The following is a 17,990-nucleotide window of genomic DNA, read 5'->3' as shown; positions in this document are numbered from 1 at the left end:
CCCTCTCGGTCCTACCAATTCCCCGCCTCTTCTCCCCACGTGGGCGGGCGGGGCACTACGCCTGCGCAGCTGCCGGTGGAGGGTTGGCGCCAGCGAGTGGAGAAGGAGGGGGGAGGGGGACGTTTTTTTTTGGCGGGTTCCGCAGAACGAGAGCAGTCGGCGCTGAGAAACGGTATAAAAATACATAAAAGCAACGTTTATCTTCGCCTTTCACCAAGTGACCTACGGTTCTTTTCTCATAGTGAACAGGTAAATAGAGCAAAAGTGGTGCGCTTATTGGCGGCGGTAACCGTTGTTACCGTTGTTTATTGTCGCGCCGGAGGTCGGTCGGATGGGGGGGTGGATAGGTAGGCCGCGTCGCTCACTTGATGGGCAGTCAGTGGCTACACCTTTTTCCCTTCCCCTTCCCTTGATTGACAGCTCGGCCTCCTGCTGTACTCCCATTGAGGCTGATGGACAGCGGGTACTGGCTAATAGCCATTGATCTCCTATCGCCGTCTACCAATCGGGTCTGAGACAAGTGCAGGAGGTGGGCTGTTAATTCTTCTTCTCGTTGTCCATCACTCTCCTCCACACTAACCCCACCCTCCCTTCACCCTCCCCCTCCCATCCCCTCGGCCGCCGTCTTGGCGGTGATATCTTGTGTACGCGATTTTTCTGGAAGATTCTGCAGCAGGGGAGGGTCTTCTGTGGTCGCCAGGGGGCACGGAATTTTGTGAATGCAATGGTTTCCCTCCCCCCTCCCCTTATTCATAAGAGGGATTGGGTTCATTGTTCTGTATCTATGGCCCGCTTAAGTTGAGCTGCAATTTGTACACCGTTATGTTTTTCTTAAATAAAAAAAAATCCATCGTAAAAATACATATTCGCCCTGAATGGCTTGAGCTTCAGATTACGTGCAGTGCTTTGTAAAAGTTGAAAATTTGATTTTGACAAATTCCACCACGCACTTGTATCGACACGGTTTCATTTGTTGTATTGACCTTTCCTGTTTTATCAAAGTCCCCAACTTCTTCAAACGCATTTGTAACAATTCCTTGTTAAACTTGCGTTCATCGTAGTATGTACAGTGATGGGGTTTGTATTCTTCGTAAAGCATGTGGTTCCCTTTCCAAAGATCTGTAACACTAAGCAGGACTGCTCCAATCAAAAGCATTGTCTTGCTTTCAGTAAGCCTCTCAATGTAGCAGTAGATTGCAGGTAACATGTTAACTAATTTTTGAATTTTATGTGGCGGTTTGCAGGCTAATAACTTACCAGAATTTAGCTGGTCATGCAGCATCACTGGAGGTTAACCTTTGTGTTTTTTTTTAAAGATTAGGGTGTCCCTACAAAAAGATTACTTGCACACAACTTCGGTAATAGCTGTTTGCAGTGTTTCCTACGGTAAATGGTGCTATTCCTTCACATTATTGTACTGATATCCTACATTCTGTTGTTTTTCCCTTGTGCTACCCCGATGTTTGGAATGATTTGTATAAATGGCATGTAAGCCATGCGTGTGACCATAATAAACCAATTGCCTGAAAAGTGCTGGGGTCCAAGTCATCGTTTGGGGCATGAGTGTAAAAGTCTGCAAATCACATTGGAACTTTATAACACTCTGGTGAGCCCACATTTGGAGTATTGCATCCAGTTCTGGTTGTCCTGTCACAGGAAGAATGTGGATGGAGGCTTTGGAGAGTGCAGAAAAGGTTCACCTGGTTAGAGGGTATAAGCTATAAGGAGAGGCTGGACAAACTTGCATTGTTTCCTCGAGTGATTGAGGCTGAATGGGGAATTAATCAAAATTTATGAGTGGCATTGTTGGGGTAGACAGCATTTTTCTCCCAGAGTGAAAATGTCAAATGTGAAGGAATATAAGCAGGAGTAGGCCATCTGACCTGTTGAGACTGCTCTGTCAATATTCATTTGAGGTCATGGCTGATCTGGCTGTGGACTCTGCTCCACCTGCCTGAGTATTTCTCCATAACTAACTAAAAGCTGATTTATTATTGTTGGATGCCAAATAGCTTACTGATATTTCTCTTCACTGTAGATTGTATGGTTTCCTATTGGAATTGGCTTATTACTGTCACACATAGTGAGATACATTGAAGAGCTTGTCTGTTCATTACAGTGTATTGAGGTAAAATAATGGAATGTAGAATGAAGTGTAACAGAGAATGTGGAAATAACAATGGAGTTTGTGAGGCCAAGAGTCCATATTATTGTGCAAGAGGTCCATTCAAGAGTGATAACAGTGGGATAGAATCTGTCCTTGAGGCTGGTGGTATGTGCTTTCAGGCTTTTGTATCTAGTGTTCGCTGGGAGAGGAATGAAGGCATAGAATATTTTCTAAATGGGGAGAAAATTCAAAAATCAGAGGTGCAAATGGACTTCGGTGTCTGTGCAGGATTCCTTAGAGGTTAACCAGCAGGCTGAGATAGTAGTAAGGAAGGCAAGTGCAATGTTAGCAGTTGTTTTGAGAGCACTAGAATATAACAACAGGGATGTAATTCTGAGGCTTTATAAGTTTTTGGTCATTTTGGTGTATTGTGAGCAGTTTTGGGCCTCTTGTCTAAGAAAGGGGAAAGATTTAAAGAGGACATGAGGGGCACAGTTTAGGGGTGTTTAGGCGTTTTATGGTATTGTGACCAGTTTTGAGCCCCTTATGAAGAAATGAAATGCATTGTAGAGCAGCCGAAGGAGGTTCACAAGAATGTCTGTGGGGGGTCTTTGCTTTACTGGGGCAGTGTAAAATGTAGGCAGATTCTGTGGAGGGTGAGCTGGTTTCTGTGACGTGCTGAGCTACAGTTGCAAGAAAAGGTTTGTGAACCCTTTGCAATTACCTGGATTTCGGCATTAATTACTCATAAAATGTGGTCTGATCTTCACTTAAGTCACAATAAGAAGACAAACACAATGAGCCTAAAGTAATAACACATACATTTGTACTTCTCATCAATACTGAGTACACCATTTAAACAGTCACAGTCTATGTTCAAAAACAGTATGTGAACCTCTGGGGTAATACCTTCTACAAAAGCTATTTGGAGTCAGGTGTTCCAATCAATGAGATTGGAGGTGTGGGTTGTAGAGGTGCCCTACCCTTTAAAAAAGACACAAGGTCAGTTTTCTGACTTCTCAAGAAAGATCTGTTTATGTGCACCATGCCTTAGTCAAAACAACTCTCAGGACCTTGGAAGAAGAATTGTAGAAATGCATGAACATAAGAGCAGGAGTCGGCCTGTCGAGCCTGCTCCCCCATTCAATAAGATCATGGCTGATCTGGCCATGGACTCCTCTCCACCTACCTGCCTTTTCCCCATCACCCTTAATTCCCCTGCTATGCAAAAATCTATCCAACCTTGTCTTAAATATATTTATTGAGGTAGCCTCCACTGTTTCATTGGGCAGAGAATTCCACAGATTCACCACTCTCTGTGAAAAGCAGCTCCTCCTCATCTCCATCCTAAATTTACTCCCCTGAATCTTGAGGCTGTGCCTCCTAGTTCTAGTCTCACCTACCAGTGGAAACGACTTTACTGCTGAAGCTGGAAAAGCATTTCTAAAGACTTGAGTGTTCATCAGTAAGAGAAATTATCTACAAATGGAGGAAACTCAGTACTGTTGCTACTCTCCCTAGGAGTGAGTGAGCGAGCTGTAAAGATCACACCAAGGGCACAATGTGCAAAGCTGTTTGGAGGAAAAAGAGCAATGCACAACAAAACCTCATTCCAACTGAAGCATGGTGGAAGGAGCATCATGGTTTGGGGCTGCTTTGCTGCCTCAGGACCTGGACAGCTTGCAGCCATTGAGGGAACAATAAATTCAAAATTAAATCAAGACATTTTATAAGAGAATGTCAAGGTAGCGGTCCATCACCTGAAGCTTAATGTTTGGTGGAGGTTCTACCAGTTGTTAAATACAAGGGTTCGCATTTTTTCTAGCCTGGACTGAATAATTAAACAATGTGTTTAATAAAGACATGAAAATGATTGTGTGTTGGTTTTGGCAGATTGTGTTTGTCCATTATTGTGACTTGGATGAAGATCAGACTACATTTTGAGCAATTAATGCAGGAAATCAGGTAATTGCAAAAGGTTCACTAACTTTTTCTTGCAGCTGTATGTCCACAACTCAGCAGTTTCTGTTTTCAGAGTAGTTGCCATACAAGCTGTGTTGCATTCAGACAGAATGCTTTCCTTGGTACATTGATAAAGGTTGCCAAATTTCTTTAGCCTCCTAAGAAAGTGAAGGGCTCTGGTGAACTTTCTTGGCCATGTTGTCTACCTGAGATGCCACAAGTATTGTCACTATGTCATCAAATGCAGCTGCTATTTTTTTTAAGCAACTCTTCTTGAATGTTTTAATAAACCCCTAAAACTTGCCCCTCAGTTCCCCCAAGTCTTTCCCCTTGCACTTTAAACCCATGCTCTCTAGTTTTAGACTCTTGTACCCCTAGGGGAAAAGACCACCTATCTATGCCCCTCTTGGATTTTATGCATGTCTGTCAAGTAACCCCTCAGCCTCCTTTGCCTTCGCTCTCCCAGCCTGTCCAGTTTCTTCTTAAAACTTGAGCCCAGCAAGTTCCTTGTGAACAAGGAAGAACAAGATGGCGGCAGTGATCATCGGTGATGTTCTGTGGGCTGCAGAAAATTGTTCCAAAAATTCTATTAACTGTACCTGCAGCTTGCAACTTCATTCCAAGCAATAGACTTTTAAATCAACTCAATGATCTTCAAATCTCACGATCATCTGAAGAAACCGGACCAGCCAGTTGTGGCACCTGTAAGGTTCATTGTCATGGATGAAAGCAAGTTGGCAAAACTGCAGTCACTGGAGAACAAAATTGAGGACGAGGGCAAGATTGCTGTATTGAAGTGAACTCTATCATTGTATGCTTTATTGAAATGTTTCGCGTTTCGTGGAATGTACTGAATTGCTGATTCAGGAAAGGCAAAAGGATGAGGTGTGTGTTTTATGAAGAGCTCCGACTTGGCAGTTCTGTCAAATCCTGTTTCCCCCCGATCTTGAACACCTAACAATAAAATGCCATCCATTCTATTTACCAAGGGTGTTCTCCTCCATATTCCTCACCAGAGTTTACATACCAGCAGTGGCCAACTATAATTAAGCACTAGTGACACTGCACAATGTCGTCTGCAAAAAGAAACAGTCTATCCCGACGTATTTCAATTCGTAGTTGGAGACTTCAACCAGCCTTGTTGAATGGATCTGCTCCAATTTGCCTACTGGAGCAACAGGTCCACAACAGATGCCATCTCATTGGCTCTTCACTCAACCCTGGAACATCTGGACAGAAAAGATGCATACATCAGGATGCTCTATATCGACTACAGCTCAACTTTCAGTACCAGCATCCCCTCAAATCTGATCAGTAAGCTTCAAGATCAAATTGGGGTTGCTGGGTAGCAACCATTTGCACTTTAACTATAAATTTATTGAAAATTTTGTTCAAGCCCTTCTGCTTGGAATTTATTCTTCTGTTGTTTGTGCCTCAATACATCCTTCTGCAATTGGATCCTCAATTTCCTTACTTGCAGATCGCAGTCAGTTTTGACTGGCAACAACATCTCCATCAGCATAGGTACAGCAGAAGGCTGTGTGCTTAGCCCCCTGCTCTACTCACTTTACACCTATGACTGTGAGGCTAAGCACAGCTCCAATGCCATATTCAAGTTTGCTGATGTCACCACTGTCGTTGGCTATATCAAAGGTAGTGTTGAATCAGCATATAGGAGGGAGATTGAAAATCTGGCTGAGTGGTGTCATTAAAAACAACCTCTCACTCAATCTCGGCAAGACCAAGACCTTGAACAGAAAATCCTACAAATTCAGCTCAGTACATCACGGGTAAAGTCAATGAGCACATCTACAGGGAATGCTGTCATAAAAGTGGCTTCCATCAGAGATCCCCCACCACCCAGGCCATGCTCTCTTCTGCCTGCTGCCATCAGGAAGGAGGTACAGGAGCCTCAGGACTCTCACCACCAGGTTCAGGAGTAGTTGTTATTAACCTTCAGCCATCAGGCTCCTGAACCAAAGGGGATAACTTAATACATCAGTTGCCCCACCATTGAAAATAATCCCACAAGCTATGGACTTTCAAAGACTTATCTCATGTTCTCTATAGCTATTTTTGTATTTTTTTTCTTTTTCATCCTGATGAAGGGTCTTGGCAGGAAAAGTCAACTGTTTATTTTCCATCACAGATACTACCTGACCTGCTGGGTTCCTCCAGCATCCTATGTTGCTCCACGTATCCAACATTTGCAATTTCTCATGCCTGAGTGCATCCTGACCTGATTCAGATTCATCTACAAACTCCTAGGTCCCTCTAGACGTGACTGATTTGAGTCCCTCTCCATTTGAGCAATAGCCTTTAGGGGTCTAGAACGTGACCTCGTTAATAAGTGTGACAGATGTATTGCATAAAATGTTAAATCTTTACAGACGTGCAAAATATTTTCTCAAACAGGGCCATAGAGTAATACAACACAGATACAGGCCCTTTGACCTAACCAGGCCATACCCACCCTGCTAGTCCCCAATTTCCTGCATTCAACCAATATCCCTCCAAACCCCTCCCCTCCATATACCTGTCCAAGTGCTTCTTAAATGACACTGTTGTACCTGCCTCAACCACTTCCTCTGGTAGCTTGTTCCATATTCTCACCACCCTTTGTGTGGAAAAATTTGCCCTTGGAAACCTTTTTAATTTTCTCTTCTTCTACTCCCCCCTCCCCCACCACCTTGTCTAAGACTAATAATTTTAAACACTTCTCATTCATTTGCCACTTATTATGTACTCAAGGGTGCCATGGAAGCTATTACAACTTGAGTTGTCGGAGTTCAATTCCAGTGCTGTTCTGTAAGGAGTCTTTGTATGTCCTCCCTGAGGATTCCCACAATCCTGATAAAGTTACAAAACCTGGTCCTCTGTACCTCCCTCTGCAATTGGATCCTCGACTTCCTCACCAGAAAACCACGGTCTGTGTGGATTGGTGATAACATATCCTCCTTGCTGACGATCAACACTGGTGCACCTCGGGTGTGTGCTTAGCCCACTGCTCTACTCTCTATATACTTATGACTGTGTGGCTAGGCATAGCTCAGATACCATCTATAAATTTGCTGATGATACGACTATTGTTGGTAGAATCGCAAATGGAGATGAGAGGGTGTACAGGAGTGAGATATACCATCTAGTGGAGTGGTGCCGCAGCAACAACCTGACTCTCAACGTCAGTAAGATGAAAGAGCTGATTGTGGACTTCTGGAAGGGTAAGACGAAGGAACATATCAATCCTCATAGAGGGATCAGAAGTGGAGAGAGTGAGCAGTTTGAAGTTCCTGAGTGTCAAGATCTCTGAGGATCTAACCTGGTCCCAACATATCGATACAGTTCTAAAGAAGGCAAGGCAGTGGCTATACTTCATTAGGAGTTTGAAGAGATTTGGCATGTCAACAAATACACTCAAAAATTTGTATAGTTGTACCGTGGAGAGCATTCTGACAGTCTGCATCACTGTCTGGTATGGAGGGGCTTCTGCACAGGACCGAAAGAAGCTGCAGAGGATTGTAAATCTAGTCAGCTCCATCTTGGGTACTAGCCTACAAAGTACCCAGGACATCTTCAGGGAGCGGTGTCTCAGAAAGGCAGCGTCCATTATTAAGGTCCTCCAGCATCCAGGGCAAGCCCTTTTCTCACTGTTACCATCAGGTAGGAGGTACAAAAGCCTGAAGGCACACACTCAGCGATTCAGGAACAGCTTCTTCCCCTCTGCCATCCGATTCCTAAATGGACATTGAACCTGTGAACACTACCTCACTTTTTTAAATATATATTTCTGTTTTTTTCCACAATTTTTAATCTTTTCAATATACATACACTGTAATTGATTTATTTATTATTATTTTCTGTCTATATTGTGTATTGCATTGAATGCTGCTAGGTTAACAAATTTCACAACATACCTGAAAATAAACCTGATTCTGATTCTGGAATATGTGGGTTTTACCTGGGTGTTCCACTTTCCTCCCACAGTCCAAAAACATACTGGTTAGTAGGTTAATCGGTGATTGTAAATTGTCCCACGATTAGGTTAGGATTAAATTGGGGTTGCTGGGTAGCAACCACTTGCATTTTAACTATAAATTTATTGAAATTTTGTACAAGCCCCTTAGAATTTATTCCTCAATTTTCTTTTCATCAAAAGTATGCGTGATTTGCAATGGAAGTGTATTCCCTCAAACATGTGCAGAGTACAAGGGAGCTCAGGAAAATTGATATTTTAATTATTGATTGTAAAGGCAGAGTTTGAGTGATCGCTACTTGGAAGCAACACAGGTAATTCTTTGTAGGAATGATAATAGTTTACAAATTCCTCTGGAAAAAATTCAGAGCTGTGATTGACAGTTTCTGGGTATAAAGGAGGAAAACCAGACCTGGTTGGTTTTGGCACCAGGAGTGTTGTGTACAGTTCTGGTCACCACACTACAGGAAGTATATGGAGAGGGTGCAGAGGAGATTAACCAGGATATTGCTAGGACTAGAGGGCTTGAATTACAAGCAGAGACTGGACAGGCAGGGACTATATACAGAGGACACAAAGGTTGGTTCTGTTGTGGATTGTGTAGAAGGTTGCCATGGGTTACAATGGGGTAACGACAGGATGCAGAGTTAGATTGAGAAGAGGCAGATGGAGTTCAATCTGGAAATGTGTGAAGAAATTCACTTTAGAAAGTTGAACCTAAATGCAGAATATAGGTTAATAGCAGGATTTTTAGTGGTGTGGAGGAACACGGGGATCTCAGTGTCCACAAATCCCTCAAAGTTGCTGTGCAAGTTGATAAGGTGATTAAGAAAGCATATGGTGTATTGGCCTTCATTAGACAGGGGATTGAGTTCAAGAACAAAGAGGTAATGTTGCAGCTCTATAAACTCTGGCCACCTCATTATAGGAACGATGTAGAAGTTTTAGAGGGTGCAGAGGAGATTTACCAGGATGCTGTCTGGATCGGACAGTAGGTCTTATGATGAAAGGTTGAGTGAGCTAAGGCTTTTCTCTTTGAAGAGAAGGAGAATGAAAGGTAACTTAATACAGGTATATAAGATAAGGTGATAAGGGGCATAGATAGAATAGACAGCCAGAGTCTTTTTTTTCCAGGGTGGAGGTAATGAGTTGGTCTAAAGGGCCTGTTCCTGTGCTTTGCATGAAACTACTTTGAAAGGGAGCTATTCTGATTCAGGCAGGGTTGTGAGGTTAGCCAAGGGTCTGGGAGAGGGAAAGGCTAATCCCACAGTGCTGAGTGCTCGGTCCCTGTCCCGCAGGTTTCACGCAGTGCGAAATGGGCAAGAAGGTGAAAAGGAAATCTGAGGACGTTTCTTCAGACGAGGAGGAGGAGTACGTGGTGGAGAGGGTGCTGGATCGCAGGGTGGTGAGGGGGCGTGTGGAGTTTCTGCTGAAGTGGAAAGGCTTCTCTGAGTAAGTCCCATCACCAGTGCATTTCAACCCCCGCCCACTCACCCCACCTGTCTCTCATTGTATTGCCCCTTCACTCATCCTCCCTCGTTCCCGTTCTCTCTCTTTCTCTTTCATCTCACACTTTCTCGCACTCTGCCTTTTTCTTACCCTCAGCTGTGACCAAGCTACCTTCTGTGTTGCTTTTCTCTCCACTCCATCTCTCCCCTTTCCGTCCCATCCCTCCACCCACCCTATGTCTCCATCCTCCCTCCCTCACCCCATCTGTCCCTACCCTCTCCCAACTCTATCCCTCTCCCCTCATTCTCCTGCGATTGCCCTCCACTGACACTCGGTGTCCCCTGCCTGCCGGCAGTGCTGACAACACCTGGGAGCCGGAGAAGAACCTTGACTGCCCGGAACTGATCGGGGAGTTCCTGAAAACCTACAACAAGGACAAGGAGAATGGCACTGGCTCCCGAGACAAGCCAGATAACAGCAAGCGCAAGTCCGCCATCGTCAACGGCAACGAGGAGCCCAAAAGCAAGAGGAAAAAAGAGGTCAGCGATTCACATTTCATCCCTTGGGGAGGCAGCAGTGAACTGTGTCCTCGTCCCATAGTACCGTAAGGTTTAGAGCAAAATTATGCTATTCAGCCCATCCAGCTGACAGGTGTTCCCCCACAACCTAGTTCTCCCGACTTCTTCCGCACAACAAAGAAACCATTCATCTCTGCCTTATTGCTGTCTCCCCATAACCCATAACTCCTTCCCTCACTGTTCAAGAAACCAATCATCTCTGCCTTAAGCACGCCCAATGAATGAAAGCTCCACCTTCCTCTTCATCCGAGTCCCAAAGTGATGTCTCGTCATTCTGAGGCTGTGCTCTCAGATCCTAGACTCTTCCACTGATGGAGCCATTCTCTCCATGTGTAATGAAAATTATTTAAAAATTCGTTTTTCTTATTCCGCTCAGTGTATTTGCATATGCATTTGCAAACAAAGGAGACACTACCCGTGCTTAAGGTCACCAGAAAACACTTTATTAGAATGAGTACAATTTCAATAGAGAAGGAAAAACTGAAGTTTTACATTAGTAGCTATACAGATTTCAAAATAATACTTATAATCCACTAAACAAGCCGATCTCTGCAATGTTGGAGGAAAAACCACAAATCCGATAATCTTTCATGCAGCCCCCTCCCCCTCTTGTCTCTACTTCTTTAACTCTTAGCACTAGCACCAGTCATGACCTAGCCTAAAACAAAGCTCTCCCCTCACACAAAGGAAATGCCCCTTTTATGCACTCTTTAAGATTCCTTCAAAGCACAACATAATTATCACCTCAGTATTTTTCCAACCCTTGGTGGTACCAGCTGCATCTTTTTTAAACAACCTTCAGCCTAGGCACACAATCTAGAAAAATAGCCAACAGGTCTGAAGGAGGAAAGCATTGTTCATTATCTAATCATTGGTGCATATCCCCAGATTATCACCACATTCCAACCTGACGCCACTTTGCTTTTGAATTTCCTTTTTATTTTGGTATGTACTAAGGAGGAATCACAATTAACTCTTTCCTTCACATCTGCACTTTCAGTATCTGGGAGGTTTCAATGAAATCTCCCTCCCTTCCTCCCTCCATTTTTCTGACCTCCATTGAGTACAGCCCAGGGACATCAAATGCTCCGTGTAAGTCAAGCATTGGGAGTTGTACAGCATGAAACAGAACATTCGGCCCAACTAATCCATGCCAACTGTTGCCCAGTGAGCTAGGCCCACTCAACCTCACCCCAATCAGTGTTGCCTTTATCTGTGTTGCCACATAGAACAATACAGACTCTTCAGCCCACAATGTTGTACTGACCTACTCCAAGATCTATCTAACCTTTCTCTCCATACAGCTCATAACCCTCCATTTTTCTTACATTAATGTGCCTGTCTAAGAGTCTTGAGTGTCCTTAATATGTCTCCATCATCACTTTTGGCAGCGGGTTCCATGCAGCCACCACTTTTTTAAAATAAAGAAACCTCTAACATCTCCCCTAAACAGATGTCCTCCAGTATTAGCTGTGCCACCCTGGGGAAAAAGGCACTGCCTGTCCACACTATGCCCCTCATAATCTTGTACACCTCTTATCCTCCGCTCCAGAGAGAAAAGCCCTAGCTCACTTAATCTATCCTCATAAAATATGCTTCCCAATCCTGGCAACATCCTGGTAAATCTCTGCACCCTCTCTAAAGCTTCTACATCCTTTCTACAATGAAGTGACCAGAACTGAACAGATACTCCATATGTGGTCTAATCAGAGTTTTGTAAAACTGCAACATTACATTGTGGCTCTTGAACTGAATGCCCTGATTAATGAAATGCAATACTCTGATCTGGGGAAGTTACCCTCCTTAAACCTATCATAATGTTGCACACCTTGATTATAGTGTTCTCGTGCAGGTGTAGAAACTCTGAACTAAACACTGAGTTAAACCGCAGTCAATGAAGACAAGGATCGCAGTAAGATTAACAGTTTACTGTTCACTCTTCCACATTAAAGTATGGTGAAAACTGTTGATAAAACAATACAAAATATATACAGTATCTGTTTCCTTCTTGGCATCACATTTACATCATAAATACTTGTAAGAGTAAAACTACTACAAACTATATTAAAGTCTCATTAAAGTACAGCATACAGTCAGAATCTACCTACGCCATCAACAACTTTAAATACACTTCAACACAAACTTTCCAGCAACGCTTTCAATAGCACAAGAAAATAAACTTTATCAACCGTCATTACTTTTAACAGAATCAGCATTAACATTTTTACTCCAACATATCGATTGTCTTATGAATTTACGGCATTGCTTCTATGATGTTTCTCCAAACCGGTATTTACCCACAACACGCGGCGAAACCAGGTGTGACGTCATCACATGCCGCGATACATCACAGACAATGAATTTACTTTTAACAACTGCAACGTAGTTATCAACCTTAACTTTAACTAGAAAATAGTTACAAATAAATTACTGAAGCGAAAATGTAATAAAGCTAAATAAATGCCTTAAGGGCAACACATTGATCATGTCACCTTCTAAATCTTCATCCAGGGAGAACAGGCCCAGCCTCTCATCCTTTTACTCACAACTGAAATGCTCCAACCAAGGCAACGTCCTCTTCTCTACACACTCTCCAGTGTAATCACTTCTCATCTTGTGCCCCAGTCCTTAATGCTTATCTCTCTCCTGTTAACATTTCCCCACCGCCTCCACACTTCACCACCCTCAGAGAGAGGAGGGAGCAGAGAATTCCAAGATTCAACTGGGTGATTGAGGAAGGTCTCTCTGATTTCCCCCTCTAAATCTTTCTTGCAGCGCTCCCCACCCTCTGAATTGGGGTGCCACAGTAGCATAGTGGTTAGCACAATGCTATTACAGATGCTATTCCATCACAGTTCGGAATTCAATTCCGGTGTCCTCTAAGGAGTCTCTGTACGGCCTACCCATGGAAAATGCGATCTGGGTGCTCTGGTTTCCTACTAATCTCCAAAATCATACTAGTTAGTAAGTTAATTGGTTATTGTAAATTGTCCTGTGATTAGGCCAGAGTTGCTGGGCGGTGTGGCATGAAGGGTCTATTCTGTGCTGTATCTCTAAATACATTAATGTCCTTCTAAAGGGAAGTATCACATATCACAGATAAAGGCCCTTCAGCCCAACTGGTCCATGCTGATTGTGTAGCCCAGTGAACTGGTTCTGTCTGCCTGTTTTTGGCCCTTTGCCCTCTAAACCTCTATCCGTCTACGTATCTAGATTGCTTTCAGAAGTTGCTAATGTGCCCGCCTCAACCACTGGTTCTGGCAGCTTATTCAAATATGCACCACCCTTTGTGTGAAGAAGCTATCCCCCTCACCAAGGATAAAGATCCGTGTGCCTTTACCCTGTCTGTGCCCCTTGTGATCTTATATACCTCTACCAGTTCTCTCCACAATCTCCTATGTTCCAGGAAAGATGTAAATTCCTGGTCTACACAGCCAGTCCTTGTAACTCAGACCCCCAGGTCGAGGCAACATCCTGGTAAATCCTTTCTGCAATCCTTTTAGTTGCGTGACATCTTTCCTATGACAGGGTGACTCAAACTGTACACAATTCTCCACGTGTGGCCTCACTTATAACTGCAACACAACTTCCCAACTCCTGTACTCAGTGCCCTGACTGATGAAGTCCAGCATGTCACACACCTTCTGCAGCACTCTGTCTGCCTGCCTGTGATGTTGCTTTCAGTGAATGATGCACTTGTACTCCTAGATCCCTCTGTACCATGACACTCCCCATGGCCCTACTATTCATAGTGGTATAAGTCCTACGACTTACACAATAGCTTCTGTCCCCCCTTTCCTTCCAGTCTGGAAGGTTCTTTGCCTGAAACATCGACTCCATAGATGGCTCCTGACCTGCTGAGTTCCTCCAACATTTTGTGTGTTGCTCAAGACTTCCAATATCTGCAGAATCTCTTGTGCTTGTAAAACGTGTCCTGCCATGGTTTGATCTCCCAAAGCACAATGCCTCACATTTTTCTGAATTGAAAGACATTTGCCAATCCTCAACCTACATACTGAGCTGATCAAAATCCCCTCTAGGCATCTGGATAGGAAAGGTTTGCAGGGATATGGGCCAAATGTATAGTGAATTGGCCTTCATTATTTGGGGGATTGAGTTCAAGAGCTGCAAGATAATGTTGCAGCTCTATAAAACTCTCTGAGACCACACTTGGAGATTTGTGTTCAGTTCCAGTCACTTCATTATAGGACAGATGTGGAAGTTTTGGAGAGGGAGAGGAGATTTACCAGAATGCTGTCTTATCCGGTTAGGTTGAGCGAGCTCAGGCTTTTCTTTTTGCAGTGAAGGAGGATGAGAGGTGACTTGATAGAGATGTACAGGATGATAAGAGGCAAAGATCAAAAGGACAGCCAGAGACTTTTTCTCAGGGCAGAAATGGCTAATATGTGGTGGGCATATTTTAAGGAAAGTATAAGGGGGATTTTCAGAGGCAAGTTGTTTGGTGGGTCCATGGAACACCCCATTAGGGGCGGTGGTATAGGCAGATACATTAGAGACCTTCAAGAGACTCTTGGATAGGCACATGATGATAGAAAAATTGGGGGGCTTTGGGGGAAGAAAGGATTAAATTGAGTTTGAGTATGTTAAACAGTTGTCACAACATAGTGGTCTGAAGGGCTTGTACAGTGCTGAATGTTAGTTGTGTACATACATTAAGCTCTGGACAGAACAATTGCAGTTTTTCTTCCCCCTGTTACAGACAGTGTCCTGCGGGATGTCCCCAATGCATTACTGTCCCTTTTGGTTCTGTTATCTTCACCCTTCCCTGATCTCCAGCTAATGTGGGAGGGGTGTGATGACAAACCCTGCCCCCAAAGACCCTGCTTAGACAGGCCTGTCTTGTTTCCTGGGCAGGACGAGGACAGCGTGCGGGGGTTTGACCGCGGGCTGGAACCGGAGAAGATCATCGGAGCCACGGATTCCTGTGGGGAACTGATGTTCCTGATGAAGTGGTGAGGGAAGGGTGTGGGGTTAGTGAAGATGGAGGGAGGGAGAGTTGAGTATGGAAGGGGTGGGGAGGGAGGAGGGGGAGTGATGGTGAGGGGGTACAGAGAGGAAGGGATTGTGAGGTTGAGAAGGAGGGGATGGAAGGAGCAGGAGTGGGGAGGAAATGATTAGGAAGGTGGGAGAGAGCATTGAGTATAACATGGTTGGGTGGGGAAGGGGTTGACGGGGAGGGATGGTGAGGGGGGAGGGGGAGAGGTGAGGCGGCAGTGAGGAGGGATGGGTGGCAAGGAGCGAGCACACACTTCCCTGACACCTGCCCCTCCCTTACACCTGACAGGAAAGACTCGGATGAGGCTGATCTGGTCCTAGCCAAGGAGGCCAACGTCAAGTGTCCTCAGATCGTCATTGCCTTCTACGAGGAGCGTCTGACGTGGCATGCCTATCCCGCCGAGGAGGAGGAGAGGAGGGAGGAGCCGCAGGCCAGCTAGATGCAGGCGTGTCCCCACTGCCTGTCCTCTCCCTCCCTCCCTCCTACCACACCCTCCCTGGGGGCTGTAGGTTTGAGGAGGGAGGGTGGGAGGGAAATGAGAGGGGAGGTGGGAGTCGTTCCTCTCACTGGGTGAAGTCTCCCAGCTCTTGAGTTTGAACTAGAGGATGTGGGGTTAGGTTCTAATCTGAATCCCCACTCCCTCGCTCCTCTCCAACCTCAACATCCCTTCTCTGTACTCTTACCCAGCTGTCCCTTTCCTCCCTTCCCTGTCATTCTCCCTCTCCTACCTTCCCACTGCAGTTTGGGCTGGGCAGGTAGAGGACAAGTCTGCGCTCAGCCTGTTATGGATGTGTGTCCAGGGAAGCGTGTGTCATTCATGCAACCGCATTCTTCATATATATGTTAGTGAGATACCAGAACCCCAACACTCCCCCGTAGCTGGTAGGGTCCCCTGTCTGCAGTCTGCTTTCTGATCCTCTCCTGTTCCAAGTGCACACCCTCCTCCAACACCCTCACCCAATTCCCATCCTCCCAACCAGTCAGAAGTCTGGATTTATTCTGTGTAGCTGGTGCGGAATGTTGTGAAGTACTTGTGCGTGTTGTACAAGTGCTTCTGTGCTCACACTGTACAAGTGATTGCCTGTACGTGTGTGTGTCCATTTTGCCCTCCTGTCACCGGCCATAGCCAGCTGACTCTTCTCCCGGTGCCAGTGGACCCACTTCCCTGCAGCCTTTGCCCAGATACAGCCAGTCACCGCCCCCTCCACCTCTCTTCTCTCCCCCTCCCCCCCCCTCCGTGGCATTCCCAGGGACCAGCAAGGCAGGGTGCAAGGGTGGTGGGGTCCCTCAGTCCAGCCCCTGTGCCCCTGTTCCCGAATTCCAACCCTCCCTTGTCTCTCTGCACCCTCTCAAGAGTCCAGTGCCCTCCCTCTGAGGAATTATTCCATCACCCCCCCCGGGTAGTTCTGTTCGGGGTTTGGGGAGAGATATTCTGCTATCCCCATTCTGCTGTCCTCCCCTGCCCACTCCTCCCACCCGATGAGAAGGTGCCTCTCTCTCTCTCTCTCTCTCTCTCTCTCTCTCCCCCTCCCCCCTCTCTCTCTGCTGTCACACACAGAGTGCAGATGTTCCCAATATTGTACAGTAATCTCCCCGCATGTGTTGAAGATTTTTAACAAATATTGAATCGTGTTGTTATAGGACCCTTACCACCACCAGACACCCCTTGTAGGGAGAGAGAGGCGCCCTCTTTCCTTTTTTTTCTACAGAAACCAACATGTGCTATTTTGTCAAATGTATTAAGAACTACTTTACAATACATAACACTGTCTGGGCTGTCTCTGTTTGAGCGCGGGGAGTGTCGTTGCTGATGCCAGAATATGCTGGGATAGAATGAGGTCAGCGCTGCCATTCAACTGTCACTTTTCTTTTTCACCCAGTAACCGAGCCCATCCATCTGTGCCATTAATACAGCGAGTGGCCTACCCGCTACTGTCCTCCGTGGCAATAATTCCCACAGTTTCCCCCTTTCCCAGTTCCAAAGGGACGTCCTTCTATTCAGACTTAAACATAGGGCCTGCACGGAACTGTAGCATTTTAAGGCCCACACTCTAAGATCAATTCAATCCTTCTGTCCCACGTCACCGTCCAGTTTTCTATCATCCATGTGCCTATGTCTCCTAAATGTCCCTAATGTATCAGCCTCTACCACCACCCCTGGCAGTGCGTTCATGCATCGACCTCTCATTGTGTAAAGAACTTGCCTCTGTCTTCCGCACCTCCCCCCCAAACTTCCCTCTATTCACCTTAAAATTATGCTCTCTCATATTAACCATTTCTACCCTGGGTCTTGAGAGACCTAGGAGCAGAATTAGGCCATTCAACCCATCGGGTCTACTGGTCCATTCCATAATGGCTAATTTATTTTCCCTCTCAGCCCCATTCTTCTCCCTTCACATTACCTTTGATGCCCTTACTAATCATAAACCTATCAACCTCCTCAAATACACCCAGTGACTTGGTCTGCACAGTCGTCTGTGGAAATGAATTTCACAGATTCACCACTCTCTGGATAAAGATATATTTCCTCCTTTCTGTTCTAAAGGGGTGTCCCTCTATCCTGAGGCTGTACCTTCTGGTCCTAGACTTCCCCCACTATATGAAACATCTTGTGGAGGAACACAGCACAGGTGCAGGCTGAAATCCATTTGCCGCTCCTTGGCCCACTTACCTAACTGATCAAGATCCCCCGTAATCTATGATAACCTTCACTATCAACACCACCACCTAGTTAGTGTCATCTGCAAACTTGCCAGTCATGTTTGTGCATTGCCATCTGAACCATTTAAATAAGCAAGGAATAAAAGGGGGTCCCAGTATTAACCCCTGCGGCACACTAGTCACTGGCCTCCGTTCCAAGAAACAACCTTCAGCCACCACCCTGTGCTTCCTACTTCCACGCCA

The 17,990-nt window shown here is 45.3% G+C and overlaps 1 protein-coding gene across 2 annotated transcripts; it reads left to right on the top strand.

Moving 5' to 3' along the window:
• The first annotated feature begins 71 nt into the window (after window positions 1–71).
• Window positions 72–16,850, top strand: LOC140741244 (chromobox protein homolog 5-like). 2 transcript variants are annotated; one of them, XM_073071221.1, is made up of 6 exons: window positions 72–249; window positions 4,001–4,072; window positions 9,341–9,494; window positions 9,847–10,030; window positions 14,945–15,042; window positions 15,375–16,850. In XM_073071221.1, the coding sequence occupies exons 3-6, from the start codon at window positions 9,358–9,360 to the stop codon at window positions 15,523–15,525; spliced, it is 570 nt and encodes a 189-aa protein (XP_072927322.1). In that variant the 5' UTR covers window positions 72–249; window positions 4,001–4,072; window positions 9,341–9,357; the 3' UTR covers window positions 15,526–16,850. The 2 variants fall into 2 exon arrangements, with proteins under 2 accessions (XP_072927322.1, XP_072927321.1); XM_073071220.1 differs by lacking the exon at window positions 4,001–4,072 and having other exon boundaries at window positions 74–249.
• The last annotated feature ends 1,140 nt before the right edge of the window (window positions 16,851–17,990 follow it).

The sequence above is a fragment of the Hemitrygon akajei genome, chromosome 18, assembly GCF_048418815.1.
Source record: "Hemitrygon akajei chromosome 18, sHemAka1.3, whole genome shotgun sequence".
Lineage (NCBI taxonomy): Eukaryota > Metazoa > Chordata > Chondrichthyes > Myliobatiformes > Dasyatidae > Hemitrygon > Hemitrygon akajei.
The sequence above is the reverse complement of the archived record's forward strand: the minus strand, read 5'-3'. Positions and strand labels throughout refer to the sequence as shown.

Bases quoted from the DNA above. Each gene is read 5' to 3' on its own strand.
- LOC140741244 (XM_073071221.1), top strand. From the start codon at position 9,358: ATGGGCAAGAAGGTGAAAAGGAAATCTGAGGACGTTTCTTCAGACGAG. The intron at 9,495-9,846 runs GTAAGTCCCATC...GCCTGCCGGCAG, and splicing joins AAGTGGAAAGGCTTCTCTGA to TGCTGACAACACCTGGGAGC. The intron at 10,031-14,944 runs GTCAGCGATTCA...TTTCCTGGGCAG, and splicing joins AAAGCAAGAGGAAAAAAGAG to GACGAGGACAGCGTGCGGGG.